A 24,568-nucleotide genomic window follows, 5' to 3' on the forward strand; every position below is an offset into this window, starting at 1 on the left:
ATCCCCAGCACTTGGGCGTCTGCCAGCCTGATTGCGCTCCTCCGCTCTCTCTAAGCGCCGTGAAGTGCCCTACAGACGTTTAGGATCTCTTGGAGAAGGAAGCTTTTTTGGTCAATACACCTTGACCCTGCGAAGGTGGTTTCAAGCATGAGCCTGAAATATTGTTATTTTTCTCCATGTATTTCCAAGGAGAAAGAGCTCTAGTTTTCCAAGTTGTAAGAAATATAAAGTTAGGGACGTCCCTGGTGGTCCAGTGGTTAAGAATCCGCCTTGCAATGCAAGAGATGAAGGTTTGCGCTCTGGTCGGGGATTTAAGATCTTTCATGCCAGGGGACTACTGAGCCTGGGTGCCGCAACTAGAGAGTTCTGGGCAGCTATGAGAGATTCCCCCATTATCCAGTGACGAGGCCCTGTGCCGCAACCCAATAGAGCCAAATAAACACACAGCTAAAAATACAAAGTTATAATGTATTTTTGATGTTTTGAGCCAGGACTGTAAAATTAACACTTTAGAAAGTTTGTTCTTTTTGAATGGATCTTTCATTGAAGATAGAATAAAAGATTCCCCTGTAGATCCTTTGAAATGTAAATACATGCAATTTCTCTGTGGACTTGGTTGATTCAGCTGTGACATTTGAAAGAGAAAGCTAAAACTGCGCATGAGCAATTTTTCTTCACAAAATTCGTTCGATCAATCAGCCCCCTTAAATCAAAGTGACCCTTTTGATTAAATCAGTCATCTTAAATCCCATGACCCCCATTAGCTCAATCAGCAAGATAACAGTTTTCATTTCACAGGAAAGTACCAGGAAGTGTTCTTAAGAGCACAGTTCTATGTAGGCAAGTTCACACACACACGCACACAAACACACTCACACACACACACACACAGTTTTTTGAGTTCTGTGCACATATCCTATTTAAGACTAGCAGATAATTTATCTCTTTTTCCTCAGTTTTAGAATTTCCATTCTAAAAGGGTAGATGTGATGCTTTGTACTTTGAAAACTAATATCTAGAATCTGTAGTACATTCACATGGTGCAAAACTAAAATATATACATGTGTTTATATTTTACACATACACATATGTAATACAACTGTGTATTTGAATTTATGGCCCTGTCATAATTTACTGAATCAGTCTCTGTTGATGGAAATGTGAGTCATTTCCAGTCCTGTACCTTCGCCATCTGCACAAATATCTTGTGCGTCAAAATAATTTCACAGGGATATCTGTGGAATAATATCCAGAAGTTAAAATTTGAATATTATCAAGTACCCTCAAAGAGGTTACCCCAGTTTCTACTTGCATCATCAATGTATAAGATCGCTGGTCTCAGGCTTCTATGTTCACATCTCCCAACCTCAAAAGTCACAGAGCAGTTTGTAAAGCGGGGCCTTGCAGCTAAAACACCGGGCAGGTGCCCTTGTTCCCTGTCGGAATGACCTGGAAACCGAGCTGTGTGGAGCAGGCCACACCAGAGGAGTTCAGACATCCCGGGACGCTGGGACCGGCTCTGAGTTGCTGTCACCGAAGAGGGAAAGGAGGGTCCCTCAGGCAGGGCCGGGGGCCGGGGCGCTGGACTGCGTTCCCTGGCTTGTCGCACATCAGCTCATGACGTGTGGCACCTGTGCTTGGCTTGGGGCCCGTGGGAAAGGAGGTTCTTTGGGGAGACTGACTCTTCTCTCTGGTTCAGGGCCTCCTCTGTGTCCTGCTTGGAAAGCCAGGCACCGAGTGGTCAGGAAATGATTCCAGGTCACACAGCTGATGCAGGCCAGGTGCCCAGCCCTCACTCTCTCCACCTTCCCACGCGCCATGGTGATCCCACGCGCCATGGTGATCCCACGCGCCATGGTGATCCCACGCGTCAGGGTCCCTCGGAGAGGCCCAGGCCTCGTGGCTGGGAGTTAGAAGCCAGGGCGCTGCCGTGAGAGGGGGGACGGGGCCTTTCCTGGGCCCCTGATGTCCAGAGGCTGCTGTCAGCGAGGGGCCAGCAAGCACACTGCACTCTGGGCTGTTTCTTCTTGCAAACACCGGGAGGAAAACACAGTATTGCAGGCTCATTCTAGAGCCTTCAATAGAGCCTTTAAACCCACCTTCTCAGGGTTAAAGCGTATTGACTAAAAGAGCTTCCTTTTCCAAGAGATCCTAAACCTCCTCAGGACGCTTGTTTGCACTTAGAGGGAGAGGAGGAATAGCATCAGCCTGGCAGGTGCTCAAAGCCCCTAGCGGGCCCCGGGCTGAGAACCGAGGCAGGAGGGAGGGCGGAGAGTTGACCCCACAGCGATGGGTCGCTAGAGGGCGCCAGAGCACCGGCGGTTTCCGACCGCTAGGTTCAGGGATGGGGTTGGTGGAACCTCTCCGCGAAGCGGCGGAGTTGGTTACCAGACACTTCTGGCCTGGATAATCCATGGACTGTATAAGTCCATGGGATCGCAAAGAGTCGGACACGACTGAGCAACTTTCACTTCACTTCACTTCACTTCACTTCACTTTTTCTGACTCTCCCGCCCCAACTGCCTCGCCTTCGTCTTTAGGAAGAGCTGCTGGCAGCCGCTTAGTCTAGGAGAACTTTGGCCCCCAACTCTTACGAGATGGGACAGGCGAGGCTCTGTGCGGTCCCAGGGCTTGCTGCAGGGGGATTCCACCTCTCAGCCGCCTAACCACCTTCCTCCCTTAGAATACTTTCCAACAATATTTCATGTAGATCCATGGGCCCCACCTCCAGGGTTTCTGACTGGATGAGTCTAGTGTTGAGAGTCAAATAATTTGTATCTCTGACAATTTCTCAGGTGCTACTGCTGTTGCTAGTTTAGGAACCACACTTTGAGACCCAGTGCTTTATATATTCACTTTATTTAGGTGAACTGCGCATTAACGGAGAACAGCCTTGTGGTGAGGAAAGAGATCTGACATTTACTGAGTATCTGTGACACTTGCTTCGTGCTGGGTACCTTGGGGCTTCCCTGGTGGTTCAGACAGTAAAGAATCTGCCCGCAATGCAGGAGACCTGGGTTCGATCCCTGGCTGGGGAAGATCCCCTGGAGGAGGAAATGGCAACCCACTCCAGTAATCTTGCCTGGAGAATCCCATGGACAGAGGAACCTCGTGGACTATGGTCCATGGGGTCACAGAGTCAGACATGACTTAGCGTGCCTGCAGGCAGGTACCTCCGCAGCACTTTGCACATATTGCCCCATGTAATCCTCATATCTGTCCCACCGATCAACTGATCAGTTCATAGTTATTTACTGAGGCCCTGTCCTGTATCATGCAATGTGCTGTGCTAGGGTTATGGAAGGAACCTTACAGACATAATCAGGGAAACATGCTTGAGCAGATAATTACAAGGGCAATTAGTTCGACCCATAGAAAATGGAAGGCCACAGAGGTTAAATTTCTCAGCTAAGGTTTCCTAGCTAGTGGGAGATAAAACAAACTTAAAAATCGTTTTACTCCAAAATGTACCGTTCTTCAGCCAAACCAAAGGTTGTCAAATTTTTGGTCTCAAGACCTCTTTACACTCTCAAAAATTATTAAAGACCCGGGCTTCCCTGGTGACTCAGTGGTAAAGAGTCCTGCCAGTGCAGGAGACATAGGTTTGGTCCCTGATCCAGGAAGATCCCACATGCCACTGAGCAACTAAGTCCGTGCACCTCAACTCTTGAGCCCGTGCTCTGCAACAACGGAAGCCACCGCGATGAGAAGCCTGAGCACAGCAACCAGGGAATAGCCCCCACTCTGGGAAACTAGAGAACAGCCCGTGCAGGAACAAAGACCCAGAACGCAGCCAATAGATAAATAAAACCATTCTAAAATTATTAAAGACCCAAATGATTCATTTATTTGGGTTAAATCTATTAATGTTTGCTGCTCAGTTGCTTGGTTGTGCCCAACTCTTTGCGACCCCATGGACTGCAGCACATCAGGCCCCTCTGTCCATGGGAGTCTCCAGGCAGGAATACCGGAGTGGGTTGCCATGCCCTCCTCCAGGGGATCTTCCCAACCCAGGAATCGAACCCAGGTCTCCTGCATTGCAGGCTGTTTCTTTTAGTGTCTGAGCCACCTATCAATGTTTACTATATAAGAAATAAAAATATTTACTGTATTAGAAATGAGAACCACTGCACTAAACCAGGCTGCAAATAGTAATATCTTTCTTAGACTCTGAGCCCTGACTTGTTTTAATGACTTCTGTAGTCATCAAAAATGAAGAAACTTCTATTTTTTTTTTTAATATGAGGGTCTCTTTTAAGCAGTGGCCTGTATTTCTAGTGATGATGGCTTTCTAAAGACAAGCCTGACCTGCTCTGGAACCCCCCTTTTTTACATGTGTGTGCATGTGTGTGTGTTTATGATAAGGAAAGGCAACAGGTAAGCAGGACAAACTAAGATGTGGTGGCTTTACTAGTCACCAAAGGGTCTCTATCCCAGCCGAGAGCATTTAAAAGTTACAGTTCATGGGGCTTCCCTGGCAATTCAGTGGTTAACATTTTGCCTTCCAGTGCAGGAGTGTAGATTTGACCCTGGTCGCCAAGCTAATATCCTACATGCCTGGGAGCCCAAAAACCAAAACACAAAACAGAAGCAATCTTGTAACAAACTCAATAAATGCCCCACATCAAAAAAATCTCTTAAAACGATACAGTTCCTGAAAGTTTATGACTGCGCCTTGCCTTCAGGGTTCCTAGGGCAAACACCACCCCCAGGGAAACCCAAGGAAGGGCCGAGGGATCCCTCCTGCTGCCCCATTACAGTAACAGAGTGAAAGAAAGTGAAAGTCACTCAGTTGTGTCCAGCTCTTTGCGACCCCATGCACTTGGATTCTCCAGTCCATGGAATTCTCCAGGCCAGAATACTGGAGTGGGTAGCCTTTCCCTTCTCCAGGAGATCTTCCCAACCCAGGGATCGAACCCAGGTCTATTGCATCGTGGGCAGTTTCTTTATCAGCTGAGCCACAAGGAAAGCCCAAGAATACTGGAGTGGGTAGCCTATCTCTTCGCCAGTGGATCTTCCTGACCCAGGAATCGAACCAGGGTCTCCTGCATTAGGAGGCAGATTCTTCACCAGCTGAGCTATCAGGGAAACAGTAATAGAAGCAAATGGATAATTGGACTCAAGTGCTGGCAGCTTTTCTGTAATATTAGCCGCAGAACCATGTTTAATGGGGGGCTAATGACTGGAATTCTCCCCTTTCCCATCATTTATATTGTCTAATGGGCCTGAGAAGGCCTGGTAGATACATTCCTTTGGTATGAAATGGTCTGCCGTTGTTCAGACAGAGGCACTTGCTGACTCTGAATGCTTTATGGCCTTTGTTAAGTTTTGCTGAGTCAAGTCATCAAATCAGAGCTGACGTAACTTGATGTGATTCTCAGCAGATGATCAGTGAGACCATATCTCCTTTTATTTTTATAGAAACCAGTGAACTGGTGTGTGTGTGGCGGGGGGGGGGGGGGGGGGGTGGTTGGCACTGAAGCCAGGTAAGTGCTGTTTAGATACAGCAGGTCCTTGGATGAGAAGCAGATGAGTTAGTTGGATGGCATCATGGACTCAATGGACATGAGCTTGAGCAAGCTTCGGGAGCTGGTGATGGACAGGGAGGCCTGGCGTGCTGCAGTCCATGGGGTCGCAAAGAGTCGGACACGACTGAGTGACTGAACTGAATTGACTGGATGAGAAGCAGGAATAAAGAGAAGCTGCAAGTCATCTGACCGTGTTGTCTTCTTGACATCGAACACCGGCATCTCTGGTTCATGGGGAGAATTTTTTATGTTTATCCAAGTGTACTGTGTCATGTGGGCATGTCCCAAAGCCCAAACAAACCAGCCTGAAGGCGTATGATGCTAGATGGTCATTTGTCATCTTCCATAAAAGCTGCAGTTTTCCAGTTGACCTGGGCATCGTGGGGTCCTTCACATGGCATCTCTATGCACAGGGCACATTGTGCCAGGTGATTGTGACTTTTTAGAGGAGATATTTTTCTGGAAAGAAGCTCCTGGAGGAGGGTTGACGGTCCAAGAAGTTGTACTAGCAAGTTGAACCTCCTCTTCACTGTCACTTCAAACAGCAGTCTCTTACTTGTCCCCTGAGGGGCCATCTCCTAGGAATCCTTTTAGCCAAGTTTCTCGTGCTCTTAATGCCCTGATCTTTGAGAAGGGATTTGGAACTAAGCCCAGTCAATGTCAAGTCCTAAGTTATTTCACAGATTCCAAGGCTCCTGCCTCTGGCCCCTGGGTTTGAATCTTGCCCCACCATGTGCTTACCGGACAATCCCTGGCCAGTGACCCACGCTCTCTGAGCCTCAGTTCCTGCATTTGTAAAGTCAGGATCGTAAGAGCTCTTCCTCACAGGAGGTTCTAAGGTTTGAGTTTAGTGTCTGTGAAGCACCTGGAATCGGGTCAACCTAGAGAAGGCTCAGATCGGCCACAGTTGCTCTTAGAGCCTCCTCCTTGTCTTGCACCCCCTTGCTCAGCACTCCCCAGGCCAGGCCACTGCCCCCCAGACTGACACTGCTCTGACAGGCAGGATGCAGGTCACTTCCTACTGAAAAGCCAGCTGCCTCCATGATGGCCCTAAACCCTTGAGGTGCCACTGAAGGCTCCCCTCCGAGATCCCTCCCCGTGTCCTCACGCTCAGTACTCAGGGCACACACCTGTCATCTCTGCACATGTGTTTCATGCCTGTGGCCCCTTCCACCTGGACTCCACACTGGAGTGTGATTCCCTCCCCCACTGGCCGTGAACCCCAAGGGGTAGCTGGGAGTCAACATGGGAGTGACCCTGGGTTGGCACATCACAGATTTTATCTCATTGATTCTCCGTGAAGCAGCTTCTCTTTCCCCGTCATGTTACGGGTTAGGAAAATGAAGGTGAGTGATTCTCAAGATCGAATCCTTGTCGTGGAGCTGGGATGAAGTCCAGGTATGGTTGTCCCCACTGTCTGTGTAGTTCCAGCAACTCCACACAACACTTTGGTGTCATTTAAGAGGGAAAACCAGCCAGAGGTCTTCAAGGGGGTAAGATGCTAAGAGGATGTGAGAACACAGCCCCCGGTACAGCACCTACACGGGGAGTTTTGAACATGTCCATTTAACTGAGCTGCAACAGGCTTCCAGGGTCTCCTCTCCTGCTTGGTTGGGCTCAAAAGAAAGTTGGCAGCCTTGCAAATGGAAGTGAGGTGGCAGCCACCCTTTCACTGGGCAGGTGGAGGCATGGCAGGTCAGGCCTCCTGGCTGGGCCTGTTGTCGGGGTCCAGCCCCGCCCCCCCCCCCCCCCCCCCCCGGCCCCGGGGACCCTCTCCTTCAGCTGCTCCAAATCTGGGCTCAGCCAAGGCAGCTCTACAGTGAATTGCACCATCCTGCAGTCGACCATAGGCTTCCCAGGTGGCGCCAGTGGTAAAGAACCCACCTCCCAATGCAGGAGACACAGGAGACACGGGTTTTGGTCCCTGGGTCGGAAGATCCCCTGGAGGAGGGCATGGCAACCCATGCCAGTATTCTTGCCTGGAGAATCTCATGGACAGAGGAGCCTGGTGGGCTACAGTCCATGGGGTCGCAAAGAGTCAGACAGGACTGAGCAACTGACACTTTCACTTTCTTTTTTCAGAGGCAAGAGATTGCTCCAAAGGATCCAGAAGTTCAGGATGGAATCTCTTGTCCCACGTGTAGATCTAATGCCTTCTTCCAAGATCAGACAACCACGTGGAGCAAAGCTACCCCCTGAAGTGAAGCTAGCTTTTGAAATCTTCCTGCTGAGTTCTCCTTCAGCAGGATTTCCTCTTTTCCTTGGGGGCCATGATGAAGGATGCGTCTGTCCTGGGGGTGGAGCTAAAGAGCAGGCTTGGAGGGAGACGGCCCAGGCGTGCAGCCTGGACTCTGGGGTCAGACCTGGCCCTCAATCCTGGCTCTGCTGCCAGCTGTTTGATCGGGTGAAGTTACTCACCCTTTCTGTGAGTCAGTGCTTTCCTCCATCACCTCTGGGACTGATACAAAGGTGTGTCTGAAGAGGCTTAGCGTCAGCTAGGCTGCTCATTTTGCTGTACTTTGCTTTCATTAGGTAGTCATGTACTAACACTTTCTTTTTAAAATAACTTTTTTAGTATTTTTATTTTTTAATTTTTTGGCCACCCCAAATGGCATATGGGATCTTAGTTCCCCAACCAGGGGTCAAACCCACGCCCCTGGAACTGGAAGCACAGCCTTAACCACTGGACCGCCGAGGAAGCCCCATACCAGCACTTTCTGTACGTCAGAAATAAAATCACGGGCTTCCCTAGTGGCTCAGGGTGGGAAAGAATCAGCCTGCCAATGCAGTTGATCCCTGGTCTGGGAAGATCCCACGTGCCACAGACCAACTAAGCCTGAGTGCCCCAGCTGTTGAGCCTTTGGTCCACATGAGCCGCCGCAGTGGGAAGCCCGCACACTGAAACTAGAGTAGCCCCCGCCTGCAGCAACCAGAGAAAGCCTGCTTGCAGCGACAAGGACCCAGCACAGCCAAAAATAAATTATGTAAAAAAAAAAACCACCCAAAATACAAAATCACACCTGTGTTCACAGCCATCTTCTGTCTTTTCAATCTTCTTAGGAAGACTAAGTCTAGCTTTTCCAGGTCTCTTTCTGTTTCGGGCTTTATCTAATTATGGGCCCTCATTAAAATAGCCCAAACCTTCCTGAAAGAACAGGCATGAAAAGATGGTGGTGATTCACCCATACATGCAATATTCTTTTGGATAACACAGAAAAAAAGTAAAAGATATAAATCTCAAGTGCCTCTAAGACTAGAAAGACCCGTCGAGTTACTTTAAAACAGCCATCATTTCATATTTTAAAAATCCTAGTGATTTTTGAATTTCATTTTCCTTCACATGATTCCAGTCACTTTCAGGTCGTATGTCGTTTCCAGATCGCACCGTGGCTCAGAGCAGCTGAGTGTCACATGGACCAGCAAGTGCGGTTGCTGACAGAGGCATTGGGAAGCTCGCTGCCCACCCCCCTCCAGGAGGTACTGCTCCCCAGAGCCTCCCAAAGACGGGCAGCCACAGAGGCTGGCTGGCAGAACGGTTGCTCAAAGACCGCGTGCCTCTTGGCCTTTCCTCCCACGGTAATAATCCTAAAATTTGGGCAAACGCCTGGCTTGAGCCAGAGCCCCGTCCAAAAACAATATGAACTCTATCCATCCTGGCTTCATTCTGGAGCCCTCACCCCTGGGAGCCTGCCAGGCGGCAGTGGGGGAGGGCACAGCGTGAGTCCAGACCCCCAGGCCCGCCCCTCCTTCACAGCCCTGGGGATGAAAAAAAGCATAAGAGTAGGAGTTTGGCCTCTGGCCACCGTGGCTTTGTTCCCCAGCTCTGGTCCATGTTGTCTGGGGTAAACTCCTTAGCGCCTTGGTTTCCTCAAATATAAAATGGGAATGACTCTGGCTGTAGTGAAGCACCCGTGAAATGTCTACTGCCTGACAGGCAGCCCTTGGTCAAGGGCAGTGAGCCTCACAGGGCGGGGGGACGTGGGGCCTCCGGGCAGCCGGTGCTTTCCCTGTTTGGAGCGGTGACAAGAACACAGGGGCGGGACACGCAGAGAGAAACGAAACCAACCAAGGAGTATGTGGCACCTTTTCATTTAGTCAGTCTTTATTTAAATGTGTGCTTTTGAAATGGCTTATTAAATATGACCTTTTTGAAACTCAAATCTCACAATATTTACAGTGACTTTTATGCAAACATACTTTAACTGTGAGCTTTTGGCTCCCTCTTTCTCACGTTAACAATTTACAAATTTGTATCACAGCAAAACCCCAGCTACTTCATTTATTACGGGGGTTTGCTAGGAATGAGCTAATTCAAGCTCAGGGGAAATAAAATATGTTTTACTTATCAAAAAAAGAACTCTAACAAGGCTTTGCTTTCCACTTGAAAGTACGTGTCCCATGACGTGTGGGACAGTATTTAAGCAAAGAAATAAATTTCCAATAGTCATTGCTGTGCCTTCTTTCTTTCTTCCTTTTTTTTTTTTTTTAATATTTATACTCATCTCTTTTAAACAAACAAAACCAGAAAAGTCAGATTCGAAGAGACTCTGGACTGTCAGGGAATGTTATAAAAATAATCTGACCTCAGCAATGCAAGATTGAAGGCCATCAGATGGTCCAGCACTGGTCAGTGCTGCTACAAGAATCTCCAGCAGATCCAATAGCATCTGCCTCAGAATTCAACGCTGGGGCTGGGGGCGAGGATAAACGCAGCCAAGAAGGATGAAACCACGCCAGGTAATGCTTCAGATGCTAAATCTACAAGAGTGTGGATCCTGGAGAGGGATCTTCCCCTCTCTGGCTGGAGAAATATCTGGTTCAAGAACATAGTACCCTATATTGTAAAAAGTGAAGATTCCTATGGAAGGCACTAATTCGTGATCTGGAAACAAGAATCATTAAAAAAAAAGTACAGACTAACAATTGTACTTTTAATGTCTTGTAAATATAGCTTTAAAATTCCATTTTGTACACTTGATGTCTGAAAACAAACCGTGACCTTTATTTTAAAACACACAAATTAATTCCTAAATCATCCTAGTATGCAAGAGAGTACTTGAGACCAACATTTTCACAGAAACCTTTTCAGTGAAGAATCTGATGTGAAATTACCATGACAGATCAGAAATTAGAGTGAAATTTGCTTTAGTCCTTTGAGGACGTTTCATGCATGTAATCATTTGCCCTCCCAACTGCAGTGTTCCCTTATGTATAAGTGGTCTAAAGCCCTGTGTGACCTCTGGACCTGTGGTTTTACACACACTAGGCATCTCGATGCAATGATTCTTACTCTGAAAAACACTTTCACCACAAAACTTCTTTCCCAAATTAAGAAGTATGAATGAAATATCCCAAATATTCACTAACCCTATAGAAGTCTGTGAAACAGCAATTACTTCTGCTAGAGTTGTGGTTCTTAACCATTGGTTACAAGTGTTCAAGTGAGCAGATCCTACCCCAGTGGGTCCTCCATGCCTGTGATCCTTGTTAGACCATCCTGTTTATACCTAGTTGGTTCCATACTAATCTGGTCAGAGTAGGGTGTATGTGTGCGTGTGTGTACCATGAGTCAGGTGTGCAGAGGAGATTCATTGAGATGGAATGTGGGGTCATAAGCAGAAAGGAGGGTAGCCGTTTCCTAGGAAGCTACGAATGAATGATTATGGTTAATAGATGTGGGCAGGGAATAGAATATGGAATGGCTGAAAATACTGGATCTTATTTTCTTAGTGCCTTAAGAAATTTGTGGGCAAATGGGCAGATAGGCAAAACAGTTTTGTGCCTCTTGCCCCAACTCCCAATTCTCCTCTGAGAATTTAATCCTCCTTGAGGACTGGGTGACATCCACCCTTCGAGTTCCCAGCACTTGGTGGCTCGTGGTGACTGAGGGCTCATCTGCAAGCCCACAGCCTTGCTGCCTTCCATTAAGAAAGTGTTAAAGTTGCTTTCATCAATTCCCCAATACGATGGCTCTGATTTCATATAAATAATCACAGGTTACAATGAATATATTATTCTAAATTAATTTTTTTCATTAAAATGATTATATCCCACCTACCCTGAATGACAGATTGAGGAAAAGCAGGCACCTCCACAGCCTTCCCAAGAATGGCTACTTTCTGAAATGACACTTGTCACACGAACGGAATAAATGAGACAGCGACGGTGGCAGGAATCTCGGTGGGGCTTTAAGGGGCCGCCTTCTTCAAGTCACGGATCTGTTTAATCAGGTAGTTCTTCTCATCGGTGAACTGCTCATCGTCGGTCCTTTCCTTTTGGAAGTTGCTCAGAAACTCGATGAGTTTGGGTTGGTTTTTCAGAAGAATCTCCACAATAGGCTGTGTTTTGTGAGGACTCGCCACAAACACCTGAAACATGGGGAAACACACACCCAGGTCAAGGGGGGCACACCTGGAAACCACGGGTCCCTCCCGCGTCTCATCTGTTACTTGAGTTATTGAACACAGAAAGCCTGAGATTTTACTCCCTTTCAGAAGAAAATTAAGGTGTAGGTGGAATGAGAGTCCATGAATCAGATTTTCTCTTTCTTTTTTGGTGGATTGTATGTTCCTTGGATTTTGTCCATTTCATCTAGGTTACCTAATTTATTGATGTACAATTATTTGTAGTATTCTCTTGTGATCTTTTATTTCTTTAAGGAAGTTGAATCAGGAACCAGAAACCTCTCAACAAAAGTCCAGACAGAACCAGATGATTTCACAGTAAATTCTATACATTTTAAAAGAAACATCGACACAAATCTACTTCAAATTGTTCCAGAAAATAAAAGAGAAGGGAATAATTCCTAACTCGTTATATGAGGTTAGCATCACCCTGTTACCAAAGCCAGACAAAACTACCACAAGAAAACTACAGATCAATATCCTTTATGAATGAAGATACAAAAATCCTCAACAAAAGACAAGCAAATGAAGTCCAGAATAATATTAAAAGGATTACACACTATGACCAATTGGGAGTTATCCCAGAAATACAAGCATCCTCAACATAATGAAATCAATCAATGTAATACACCACATGTACTGGACTGAACTGCATCCTCTCAAAAGATGAATGTTCAAGCTCTAACCCTCGGTACCTGTGAATACGACTTTATTTGGAAGCAGAGATGTAATCAAATTAAGATGAGTTCATACTGGGCTAGGCTGGGCCTGAATCCCACTATTAATACCAGTATCCTTAGAGGAAGAGGAAATTTTGGACACAGAAACACACGGACATATGCAGAGGAAAATGCCATGTGAAGATGGAGACAGACAGGAATGCTGCCAAATCAGCTTTACTTCAGATACAATGAATAAACTTGAATTAAAAAGAAAAACAAAAAAGATGGAAACAGAGACTGGGGTTATGCATCTATAAGGCAAGGAGTGCCAAGGACTGTTGGCAACCACCAGAAGCTAGGAGAGAGGCACAGATTTTCCCTGAAAGCGCCAAAAGAAAACAAGCTTGCCGACACCTCGATTTTGGACTTTTAGTTGGGAGAATGCAGAGACACGACTTTCTGTTGTTTTAGGACACTTAGCCTATGGAACTTCATTAAACCAGCTCTAGGAAGTCAATATGACACATGATTACATTGAAAGAAAACCATATGATCATTTTAACACATGCAGATAAAGTATTTGACAAACTTCAATACCTTTTCATAGTAATTAAAAAAAAGCAAACACTCAACATGGGACAGCTGGAAATCCACACGCAAAAAAAAAAAATTAAGTTGGATCCTTATTTCACACCATAAACAAAAATTAACTCAAAACAGATCAAAGACCTAAATATAAGAGCTAATAAAAATATTAGAGGAAAATATATGGGTACATCTTCATGACCTTTAACTGGTTTCATAGCTACATCAAAAGCATGATCAAGAAAAGAAAAAAATGGGTAAAGCGAACTTCATCAAAATTTAAAACATTTGTGCATCAAAGGATACTATCAAGAGAGTGAAAAGACAACATAAAGAAGGTTAGAAAATATTTATAAATCGTGCCTATGACCAGTGTCTATTATCCAGAATATATAAATAATTCTTCTAATGCAACAACAAAAATACACACAATGCTTTTTAAAAAGGGGCAAAGGACTTGAGTGGACATTTCCCCAAAGAAAATATATAAATTATCAATATGCATGTGAAAAAAAAGTTCAACATCATTAGGTCACTAGGAAACACAAATGAAAACCGCGAGACTAGTGCTTGCTGTGTGCTCAGATGCTTAGTCATGTCCCACTCTTTGCGACTCCATGGACTGTAGCCCACCAGGCTCTTCTGTCCATGGGATTCTCCAAGCAAGAATACTGGAGTGGGTTGCCACTTATTTCTCCAGAGTATCTCCCCAACACAGGGATTGAACCCATGTCCCCTGTATTGACAGGCAGATTCTCTACTGCTGAGCTACCTGGGAAGCCCATTTTTTCTGTGCATATGGCTAAATGTAATAATTGAGACAAAACTGGGCTTCCCGGGCGGTGCTAGTGGTAAGGAACCCATCTGCCAGTGCAGGAAAGCAGGAGACAGGGGCTCAATCCCTGGGTCCACAATATCCCCTGGAGGAGGGCATGGCAACTCACACCTATACTCTTGCCTGAAGAATCCCACGGACAGAGGAGCCTGGGACTACAGTCCATGGGGTCTCGAAGAGTCGGACACGACTGAAGCGACGTCTCACTCACGCACCACGTATGCTCAAGTTCCAGCAGCTCTGAGAGTGGTGAGCTGAAAGGCACTGACCACCCCCATCCTCTACATGGCTTAGTAGAAAGTGGCAGTCGGGTCCTTTGCTATTAAGGAGGCTAACAGGGAAAGGAAAGAGATACCAGCTCATAGTGGATTCCTAAATTCACATTGGGCGCCTCTTTGGAAGAGGCAGGATCATAGAGACAAAGGTCTCCTGAACCTAGTATCCTGGAATTACACTTAAAAAAAAAATACTGCATGTTTATTTATTTTTTCTTGGAGTATAACTGCTTTACAATGTTCTGTTATTTCTGCTGTACAGTAGGATGAATCAGCTCTGTGTATAAATACATCCATCCATCCACACCCTCTTGAGCCTCCCTTCCACCCTGTCCAGATTTTTTTCATTTTAATCTAACTGTACCTTTTAAACATTTTTAAAATTTTATTTATTTATTTGGCTGTGCTGGGTCTTAGCTGCTGCACGTGGTATCTTTGATTTTTGTTGTGGCACATGGGACCTTTAGCTCTTTAATTGTGGTATGTGAACTCTTAGTTGGAGCATATGGGATCTAGTTCCCTGACCACGGATCGAACCCAGGCCCAGGGCACTGGGAGCGTGCAAGTCTCAGCCACTGGACCACCAGGCAAGTCCCTAACTTCAACTTTTTTAATTTAACATTTTGCAAGTGAAGATACAGATCCAAATGGATTTGCCCAAAGTCCCTGATGGCAACTGAGCCACAATAAACACCCAGGTCTCTTGAGTTCTGGCCAGTCCTTTCCCATCATACAATCTTGTTTGTCAATAGCAGAGAAAACATGAAATGGCATCTCATTCAAGTCTTTGAAAGATTCAAGCAAGCTAATGAAAACTGGCCATTAATAATCCGGTGAAGACATTTTTAGACCACATTTTCTATATCTTATGGAAGGTACTTGGGGAAAGAGACTATTAATAAAGAACTGAAAAACACCTGTGAAAAATAACTTTATTTTTCTAAATAACAAAGTATTATTTTTGGCAAGTAATTCAGTGTGCACTTCAGTGGAAGGAAGAAAGTCAGGGTCCGGGGTACATCCAGTTTATACACATGCAAGTACTCTGTCCAATAATGAGACAATCCAAATTCTGATCTCACAGGATGGAAGTAGGTTATTTCTATTTTGCCACCCACTGAATACTTCTACAATACTGCATTTTGGAACAAAAGTATATGAAGCATGTTTTCATCTAGGATGGCATAGTAAAACTCTGTGGGAGCTGGAATGACAAAACAATGGCAAGCCTTCTATAATTTCCTCAGTCAAAAAGGAAGGATCTTAAGAGGGTCTATCATTTTATACTGTGCAGGCATTTTCCTGTCCTGCAAGAGCCTATTTTTATTCCATCCAATTTGTGCTTATTCCTTATGAAATAATACAGAGAAGAGCACAGCAGTAACACTGCAGATTCCAAGTTCCCACCATCAGCTCTATCATTTTTGCCATATGTGCCTTCAGAATCTGAATAAAATAAAACATTACAGATAAAATTAAAGGCCATTAGACACTTCTTGATGTCATTCTCTTTCCTGATGTTATTCTCTCTCCTGTGAGGTAACTGCTATCCTGAATTTGGTATTTATCATTTCCATGCAGGTTTTTAGACACTAACTGCTGCTGCTGCTGCTGCTAAGTCGCATCAGTCCTGTCCGACTCTGTGCGACCCTATAGATGGCAGCCCGCCAGGCTCCCCCGTCCCTGGGATTCTCCAGGCAAGAACACTGGAGTGGGTTGTCATTTCCTTTTCCAATGCAGGAAAGTGAAAAGTGAAAGGGAAGTCACTCAGTTGTGTCCAACTCCTAGTGACCCCATGGACTGTAGCCTACAAGGCTCCTCCGTCCATGGGATTTCCCAGGCAAGAGTACTGGAGTGGGGTGCCACTGCCTTCTCCTAGACACTAACTACATATGTATGAATCTATACATAGTATAGTTTTTCATGTTTTTAAACTTTAAATAAATAAAATCCTTTTAATATTTGCTTAATTCCACTCAGTGTTTCTGAGACTTACCTACATTGATTCCATATAACTCTATTAATTTTAACCCATTACTAATATGCTATTATATAAATATATCACAATTTATTGTCCTAGATTTCTGCAGATACCCATTTTTTTTTCATTTTCATGCTAAACAATGTGCAATAAACATTTTGGTACATAACTCCTTATGCCTGTGAGCAAGACTGTTCAGGAAATGAGATTATAGGAATCAGGAGTATGGACACTTTCAGTACTTTATTTTGCTAAACTGCTCTCCCAAGTGCTTGTATTAATACTAATTTACAGTGTACAAACTGACTGCTCCCCCAACCTTACCACAATTTGATCTTGTCAGACCTAAACATTTTTGGCAATATGAAAAATGTAACGTGACATCTCATTGATATTTTAATGGCCATTTCCATGACTGCCACTGAGATGAGCATCTTTACTTATTTGTTGGCCAATCAGGTTTCCTCCAGAGAAGGAAAGGGCAACGCACTCCAGTATTCTTGCCTGGGAAATCCCACGAACAGAGGAGCCTGGCGGGCTACAGCCCATGGGGTCACAGTGTCAAACACAACTGAGTGACTAAACAAACAACAACAAAAACGGGTTTCCTCATTTGCAAGTTACCAACTTGTATCCTTTGCCCATTTTTCTGTTTAATTGTTTGCCTTTTTCTAAACGATTTGTCAACTCTCTGTACCACATTCTGTCCTGTTCTCTCTGCTTATGATGTCTTTTCAAATAGGTGTTAAATTTAAATGTCAAATATTATTTCCTTTTATGCTTTGTGGTTTCAAATTCTTTTTAAAAATTCTTCCTTCCCCAACATCATAAAAGGTTTACTTTCTCTTTTAAAAGTTAAAAGAGTTTTCAGGTCAACATGGCGGGCCGGCCAGCTGTTTCAGCATCAAGCAAGTGGCTGGAGGGTATTCGAAAATGGTATTACAACGCTGCCGGGTTCAATAAACTGGGCTTAATGCGAGATGACACAATACATGAGAATGACGATGTAAAAGAAGCCATAAGAAGGCTTCCTGAGAACCTTTATAATGACAGAGTGTTTCGCATTAAGAGAGCACTGGACCTCAGCATGAGGCAGCAGATCCTGCCTAAAGAGCAGTGGACAAAATATGAGGAGGATAAATTCTACCTTGAACCATATCTGAAAGAGGTTATTTGGGAAAGAAAAGAGAGAGAAGAATGGGCAAAAAAATAATTCAGCTGTTCTCAAGTATTTTTATGAAGTTGGTTAAACCTGAAACGTACAATGTAGAACTATTTGGGCTGTAAATGTATTACTTTAAATAAATATAATTATTGTTGGAAAAAAAAATAAAAAAAATAAAAGTTAAAAGATGTTTTGCTTTTCAAGTGTAGATCTCTACTGATAATTTATTTCTGAATATAGTGGATGGGAGTTTTCTATATTAATAATCCTTTATCCTAGAACCATACACAGAAGAACTATATAAAAAAGATCTTCATGACCCAGATAACCATGACAGTGTGATCAGTCACCTAGAGTGAGACATCCTGGAATGAGAAGTCAAGTGGGCCTTAAAGCATCACTGCGAACAAAGCTAGTGGAGGTGATGGAATTCCAGTTGAGCTGTTTCAACTCCTAAAAGATGATATTGTGAAAGTGCTGCACTTAATATGCCAGCAAATTTGGAAAACTAGGCAGTGGCCACAGGACTGGAAAAGGTCAGTTTTCATTCCAATCCCAAAGAAAGGCAATGCCAAAGAATGCTCAAACTACCGCACAGTTGCACTCATCTCACATGCTAGTAAAGTAATGCTCAAAATTCTCCAAGCCAGGCTTCAAAAGTACATGAACTGTGAACTTCCAGATGTTCAAGTTGGATTTAGAAAAGGCAGAGGAACCAGAAGTCAAATTGCCAACATCCGCTGGATCATCGAAAAAGACAGAGTTCCAGAAAAACATCTATTTCTGCTTTATTGACTATGCCAAAGCCTTTGACTGTGTGGATCACAACAAACTGTGGAAAATTCTTCAAGAGATGGGAATACCAGACCACTTACCTGCCTCCTGAGAAATCTGTATGCAGGTCAAGAAGCAACAGTTAGAACTGGACATGGAACAACAGACTGGTTCCAAATTGGGAAAGGGGTAAGTCAAGGCTGCATCTTGTCACCCTGCTTATTTAACTTATATGCAGAGTTCATCACGCAAAATGCCGGGCTGGATGAAGCACAAGTTGGGATCAAGACTGCCAGGAGAAATAGCAATAACCTCAGATATGCAAATGACACCATCCTTATGGCAGAAAGCAAAGAAGAACTAAAGAGCCTCTTGATGAAAGTGAAAAGAGGAGAGTGAAAAAGTAGGCTTAAAACTCAACATTCAGAAAACTAAGATCATGGCATCAGGTCCCATCAGTTCATGGCAAATAGATGGGGAAACAATGGAAACAGTGACAGACTATTTTTGGGGGGCTCCAAAATCACTGCAGATGGTGACTGCAGCCATGAAATTAAAAGATGCTAGTTCCTTGGAAGAAAAGCTATGACCAACCTCGACAGCATTTAAAAAAGCAGAGACATTACTCTGCCAACAAAGGTCCATCTACTCAAAGCTATGGTTTTTCCAGTAGTCATGTATGGATGTAAGAGTTGGACTATAAAGAAAGCTGAGCACCGAAGAATTTATGCTTTTGAACTGGGTGTTGGAGAAGACTCTTGAGAATCCTTTGGACTGAAAAAAGATCAACCCAGTCAATCATAAAGGAAATCAGTCCTGAATATTCGTTGGAAGGACTGATGCTGAAGCTGAAACTCCAATACTTTGGCCACCTGATGTGAAGAGCTGACTTGTTTGAAAAAACCCTGATGCTGGGAAAGACTGAAGACAGGAGAAGGGGACGACAGAGGATGAGATGGTTGGATGGCATCACTGACTCCATGGACACATGTTTGAGCAAGCTCTAGGAGTTGGTGATGGACAGGGAAGCCTGGCGTGCTACAGTCCATGGGGTCGCAAAGAGTCAGACATGACTGAGTGATTGAGCTGAACTAAGAAACAGTAACCCTTTCTTTAATGATTTATAATTTCTCCACTACCAAATATCAAATTTTCATATTTGCACAGGCTCACTTCTGGGCTTTACTCTGTTTTGTTGCTCTATTTATCTGTCTCCATGCCAATACAGTACTATTTCCACTTATGACAAATCCCAGAGGAAGTCTTAATATATAGTAGAGTGGATTTCTCTACCTTGTTTTCTTTGAAAATTGTCACGGATAATCCCAGGCCATTGCTCTATCATACAAATTTTAGAATCAGCTAGTCAGGTTCCAGAAAAAGACTTGCTAGGATTCTGACTGCAATTAAATAGAATTTATAAATTAATATGGGATTTGAATGGCTCTAGTGGTTTTTTGCACAATAAAGATCTGGTGGCTTGAAAAATCGACTAAAATTTTTTTTACCTTTCAAAGCAACAATCACACACCTTAAAAATTGCTGTGTCTCTGACTTATATATGTAAATTCAATCACAGAATATACCTTACAAAGATTTAAAAAAGAAAAAGAGGTTGGAACTCTCTCAACCCTTAATTCTATTCTAGATACTGATCCTAAGAAAATAATCCTAAAGTTGGAAACAAATTAGCTAGAAACATAAAATGCTCATTGTAGCTACAACTTGAAAACAGCCTAATTATAAACAACAGGGGAATATTTAAGAAAACTAAATATACTCAGTGAAAAACTATGATACCAGTAAAACTATTGACTCTTTTAAAAAGCTATATATAACAATAATGAATTAGTGTTCACATATGGTATAGCATTAAGTGATAAAATTAGTGTATCAATATTGCGTACAATGTGAATTCAGCTGCAGAAAAAAACGTTTACATATGTGCACAGGAAAATAAAATTTACTAAAATCTTTACAAGAGTTAAGTCATAGTTAGTGGATTACAGATTAGATTTCTCTCACCTACTCTACTTTTATTTTTTTTAATTTATTTTTAAAAAGATTTGACTTCCCTGGTGACTCAGATAGTAAAGCATCTGCCTACAATGCAGGAGACCCAGGTTCAATCCCTGGGTTGGGAAGATCCTCTGGAGAAGGAAATGGCAACCCACTCCAGCATTCTCGCCTGGAGAATCCCATGGATGGAGGAGCCTGGTAGGCTACATACAGTCCATGGGGTCACAAAGAGTCGGACATGACTAAGTGATGTCACTTTCTTTTCACTCTTTTAAAAAGATTTTTTTTAATTTATTTTGGGGTGTGCTGGGTCTTCACTGCTGCACACAGGCTTTCGCAAATTGCAGCGGGCTACTCTCTAGGTGCGGTGCACGCCCTTCTCACTGCAGGAGCTTCTTCTGTGGAGCGCGAGCTCTAGGGCGTCCTGGCTTTGGCAGTTGTGGCACACAGGCTTAGCTGCTCCTTGGTGCCGGGGTCCAGCCCCGGTGGATCCAGGGTGATTCGAAGGTGGGGACGGAGTCGGCGTCTTTGGAAAAATACATATTTAATCACAGATAGAGAGAGATTAGAACTGGATAGTGTAGTAGGAAGATTAGTGGAGAAAAGGAGGCTGAATAACTTGGATTACGTGGAATAGCATCCATGCTCCAGATGGGAATTCAGCCAGAAAAACCGGGAGCAAGAGAGAAGCGACATGGGGGAATCAGTCTTTCCGGAAACTGATCCCATTTCTTTATTTTGGGGTTTGCTTATATACCTTTTGTTACACATAGGGATGAATACAGAGTCACGTGGGGGTCAGCAGTCCTGACCTTTATCAAAATCAGGTGCTTCACATAAATGTATAAAAAAGGTCTTAGGAATATTACATCATCTTCTGGCCATGAGTGAGACCTGCTGACATTTTATGATCCTTTCTTTCTGATAACCAAAAAACTTATTTCTTCCAAGGGTGTTTTTTCTTAAACCAGGCACCACCCTCCAAATAAAGTTACATTCCTATAGGGTGAGGGTGTAGTGAGTTACAATCAAGAAAGGAATTTATTCAACCCAAGGTTAACATGATTAGTCTTAAAGGTTAATACTTATTTCTCCTATATGCTTAAAGGTTAATACTTATTTCTTCCTATATGCTAGTTATATTCATTATAAGGGTAGGGAACATGGAGATTTAGCAGCAAACATCAACCCAACAAATGAAAATCCTTTCACCAATGCTCCCCTTAAGATCTATTTAGTCTTAAGATATGATAAAGTTACATTTTTAGATAGCAAGGACACAGTGATTTATAACAAAGTACAGTGATCTATTACAAAAGAGAAAATCCATTAACTCAAAAAGTCTAGTATTGCTAACATCAAACTACTACATTTCCTTTACTATATTCCAAATACATTGATTAATATATTCTCAAGTGCCTAAGGATATGGAGGCAGTCATTGACTCAACAAGAAGAAAAAGTCCTATGCTAATTAAGACTCTCAAAATACTCCAAAACTCTCTGTGCTGTTTACGGTTAAGAGGTAGTAAACAATCATGTGCCTAGTGGCAGCAGTATGGATAATCCTGTCACACAAGCTAGTCTGTCAGCAGAGAGGTTTGACCTGAGACATCCTTGTCCCACCCAGAGCAGAGAATTAGCAGCAATTATTGACACAACAAATGAAGAACCCTTCACCAATATAATTCCTAACCAACTATACTAATAATTTCCAACTCCCCAAAAGATTTTGCCTTTAGTAAGTCTAAAACATCTCATGCCTCTCAGGTTGGGAGGCTGTAAACAATCACATGTGGCTGGACAAACCTATACAAGTGGGCTAGATAACCTTCAGAGGAGTCCGTAAGCTGAAACACTCTTGTCACGCCCAAGAATTTTTGTCGCCTTGGAGCTGCACGCTTACTCCTTCTCCAAGAGAAACGGTTATGGGGGAGAGCCCCCCGTAAAGTCAGAGGTGTAGGTGAGAGCATAAAACAGACTCTGGTTTTGGGGTTAGATGCTCGGGAACAGGGGGTTTCCTGAGGCTTGATCATGCCTTTTCGTATGCCAAGCCTCCTTCCTCATGACCTTTGCCATGGGCGGAATTCCTCACGCTGGCCCCCGGCACCTTGGCATGCAAGATCTTCCCGACCTGGGATCGAACCCATGTCCCCTGCACTGGCAGGTGGATTCTTAACTACTGGACCACCAGGGAAGCCCCCACTCTACTTTTAAACAAATCTACTGCTTAAAGTTTCTAGGAGATGATTTTATTACTCTTACATCACAGAAAAAATATTCGAAAAAGTAGGTATTATATAGACTAGTTTTCTTTTAAAATGCATTAAAATATTTCTAAGCAAGGAATAAAAGTAGTACACTGTGTTTCTTTCCGTTTCATTTAAAGTTCAAAGGAACACTTAAGGCAGAAGTGAAACATTCAAATTCTGACACTCAGGGTTTGGGTTTTAGCTCAATCACTGATTATCTTAGTAACTTCTGGGAAACAATATCCACCTATTTTCTTACTGAAAAAGATGCAAACATTTCGAGATATAGATTCATCAGCAAATCTTTTTGAAACAAATGGGCATCCATTCAAATAACTCTAGAATCTCACCTAAGTCACACAAAACCGACAGATTGCTTAGTTCATGTTCTCTCAAGTCAAAAGGAAGGTCCAAAATAGGGATTTTGCCATTTGAAACTGGAAAAGGAATGTCCACATTATTTCTGCAGGGTGCTGTTTACCTTAAAGACATGAAAGGCTTCAAACTGGATGTTGGGGCTTTTATCCCGGAGGAGGTTCATCGTCAGTTTGAGGTTCTCTGGCTTGCTGATGTACTTGGTCATGATGGCAAAGTTGTGCCGGTCCAGGATCAGTTCACCTAGCAGCTACAGAAAAACACAAAACCAAAGTAGAATCTGAGAGTCCTCTTATTCAAAATATATCCCACTCCTTTCTCACCAGAAAACAAAATGTAAGTTATGAATGTTGACGTGAGAAAAAAAAAAATCAGAGTCCTTAAGTGCATCTTAAAGCGCAGGCATGGAAGCTGTAGTCATCCTTGTTATTTTTAAACTTTTCATATAGTCTTGCTAAAGTCAGTGCTTAATCCATTTCTGAGTCTTTTTTTTTTTATGCCATTCATTGTTGCAGCTTAAAAAAAAGCTCTTTCAGGCTTCCCTAGTGGTCCAGTGGTTAAGGATCCACCTTGCAAAGTAGGGGACACGGGGTCCATCCTTGGTCCAGGAAGATCCCACATGCTCAGTGGCAGCTGCGTCCTCACACCTTAGAGCCTGTGCTCTGCAACGAGAAGCCACCGCGTCGAGAAGGCCACCTCCCACAACTAGAGAGCAGCTCCCCCTCGCCACAACTAGAGAGACGCAGCAACGAAGGCCCAGCGCAGACAAACAGAAAGCTCCCTCTGCAGCTTTCATCAAGTTAGCCAGAAGTTAGTTTCTAATTTTTATTCTTTGCTTTAATGTGATTCTCACTAATGTATTGCTCCTTAGGCACTGAGATAGGATAAGAATAATAAAACTGACTCAACAATGATCTCTCCCTTATCTGAATAAATATACTTTGGTAGTGCTGGAAAAACAGATAATATTAAGTGACTCTTACCTTCTCCCTAAATTTTATGACAAAACCTGATATAGAGGCAGAAGAGAAAAAATTCATTGACCCTGAGTCCATATGAAATTTAATACGCATAGCAAGTTTTTATCAAAAAGTAAAACAGAACATTTTCTGGGGATAATAATTCCTAAAATGCAGCATTACTCTGCATTATGAACTGCAGGTTTTTGTCCCTGTAAGTCTATATGTTGGAATCATAATCCCCAGCGCAATGGTATTAGGAGGTGGGGCCTTTGGCAGGTCAACAGGACATGAGGGTGGAGCCACCATGCATGGGTTTGGTGCTAATACACAAGAGACCCCGGGAGCTTTCTTGCTGCTGGCCCCTTGATCTCAGACTTCCTAGCATCCACACTGTGAGAAACAAATGTACGTTCTTTAAGTCCCCCAGTCTATGGTATTTCTGTTATAGCAGCCCAAACAGACTAAGACACTTCAAAACAAAATAAAAATGCCAAAAGCGGGAATAGTTGAAGACCCTCTGGCAGGAAATAGCTGAACTTTTATTTTCACCATAGTGGCAGCAAAACTAAGACTCACCATAGTGGCAGCAAAACTAAGACTCAGCGAAATAAACAAATAAAAATATTTTTTAACAACCCAAAACAAAACCCACTGTGACTGGACTCATTGCTATTCCATCCCTCCCTCCACTACCTCACTTATTTTTTCTCATTCTTCTGCTTCTGTGGCATAACTCCCCTTGCTCCAATTTT

The 24,568-nt window shown here is 43.6% G+C and overlaps 1 protein-coding gene and 1 pseudogene across 7 annotated transcripts in view; one reads left to right on the forward strand and one right to left on the reverse strand.

Moving 5' to 3' along the window:
• Positions 1 to 9,601: 9,601 nt before the first annotated feature.
• The window catches only part of CAB39L (calcium binding protein 39 like), a 92,982-nt gene continuing 78,015 nt past the window's right edge, over positions 9,602 to 24,568 (reverse strand). For all 7 annotated transcript variants that reach the window (XM_069601407.1, XM_069601406.1, XM_069601405.1 and 4 more), the window contains 2 exons: positions 22,961 to 23,104; positions 9,602 to 11,896 (listed from right to left, as the gene is read on the reverse strand). In XM_069601407.1, the coding sequence (XP_069457508.1) occupies positions 11,717 to 11,896; positions 22,961 to 23,104 (324 nt within the window). In that variant the 3' untranslated portion in view covers positions 9,602 to 11,716. The remainder of the gene's footprint in view (positions 11,897 to 22,960; positions 23,105 to 24,568) is intronic.
• Positions 17,144 to 17,614, forward strand: LOC138446513 (cytochrome b-c1 complex subunit 7 pseudogene; annotated as a pseudogene).

Source organism: Ovis canadensis, chromosome 10 (genome assembly GCF_042477335.2).
Source record: "Ovis canadensis isolate MfBH-ARS-UI-01 breed Bighorn chromosome 10, ARS-UI_OviCan_v2, whole genome shotgun sequence".
Taxonomy (NCBI): Eukaryota; Metazoa; Chordata; class Mammalia; order Artiodactyla; family Bovidae; genus Ovis; species Ovis canadensis.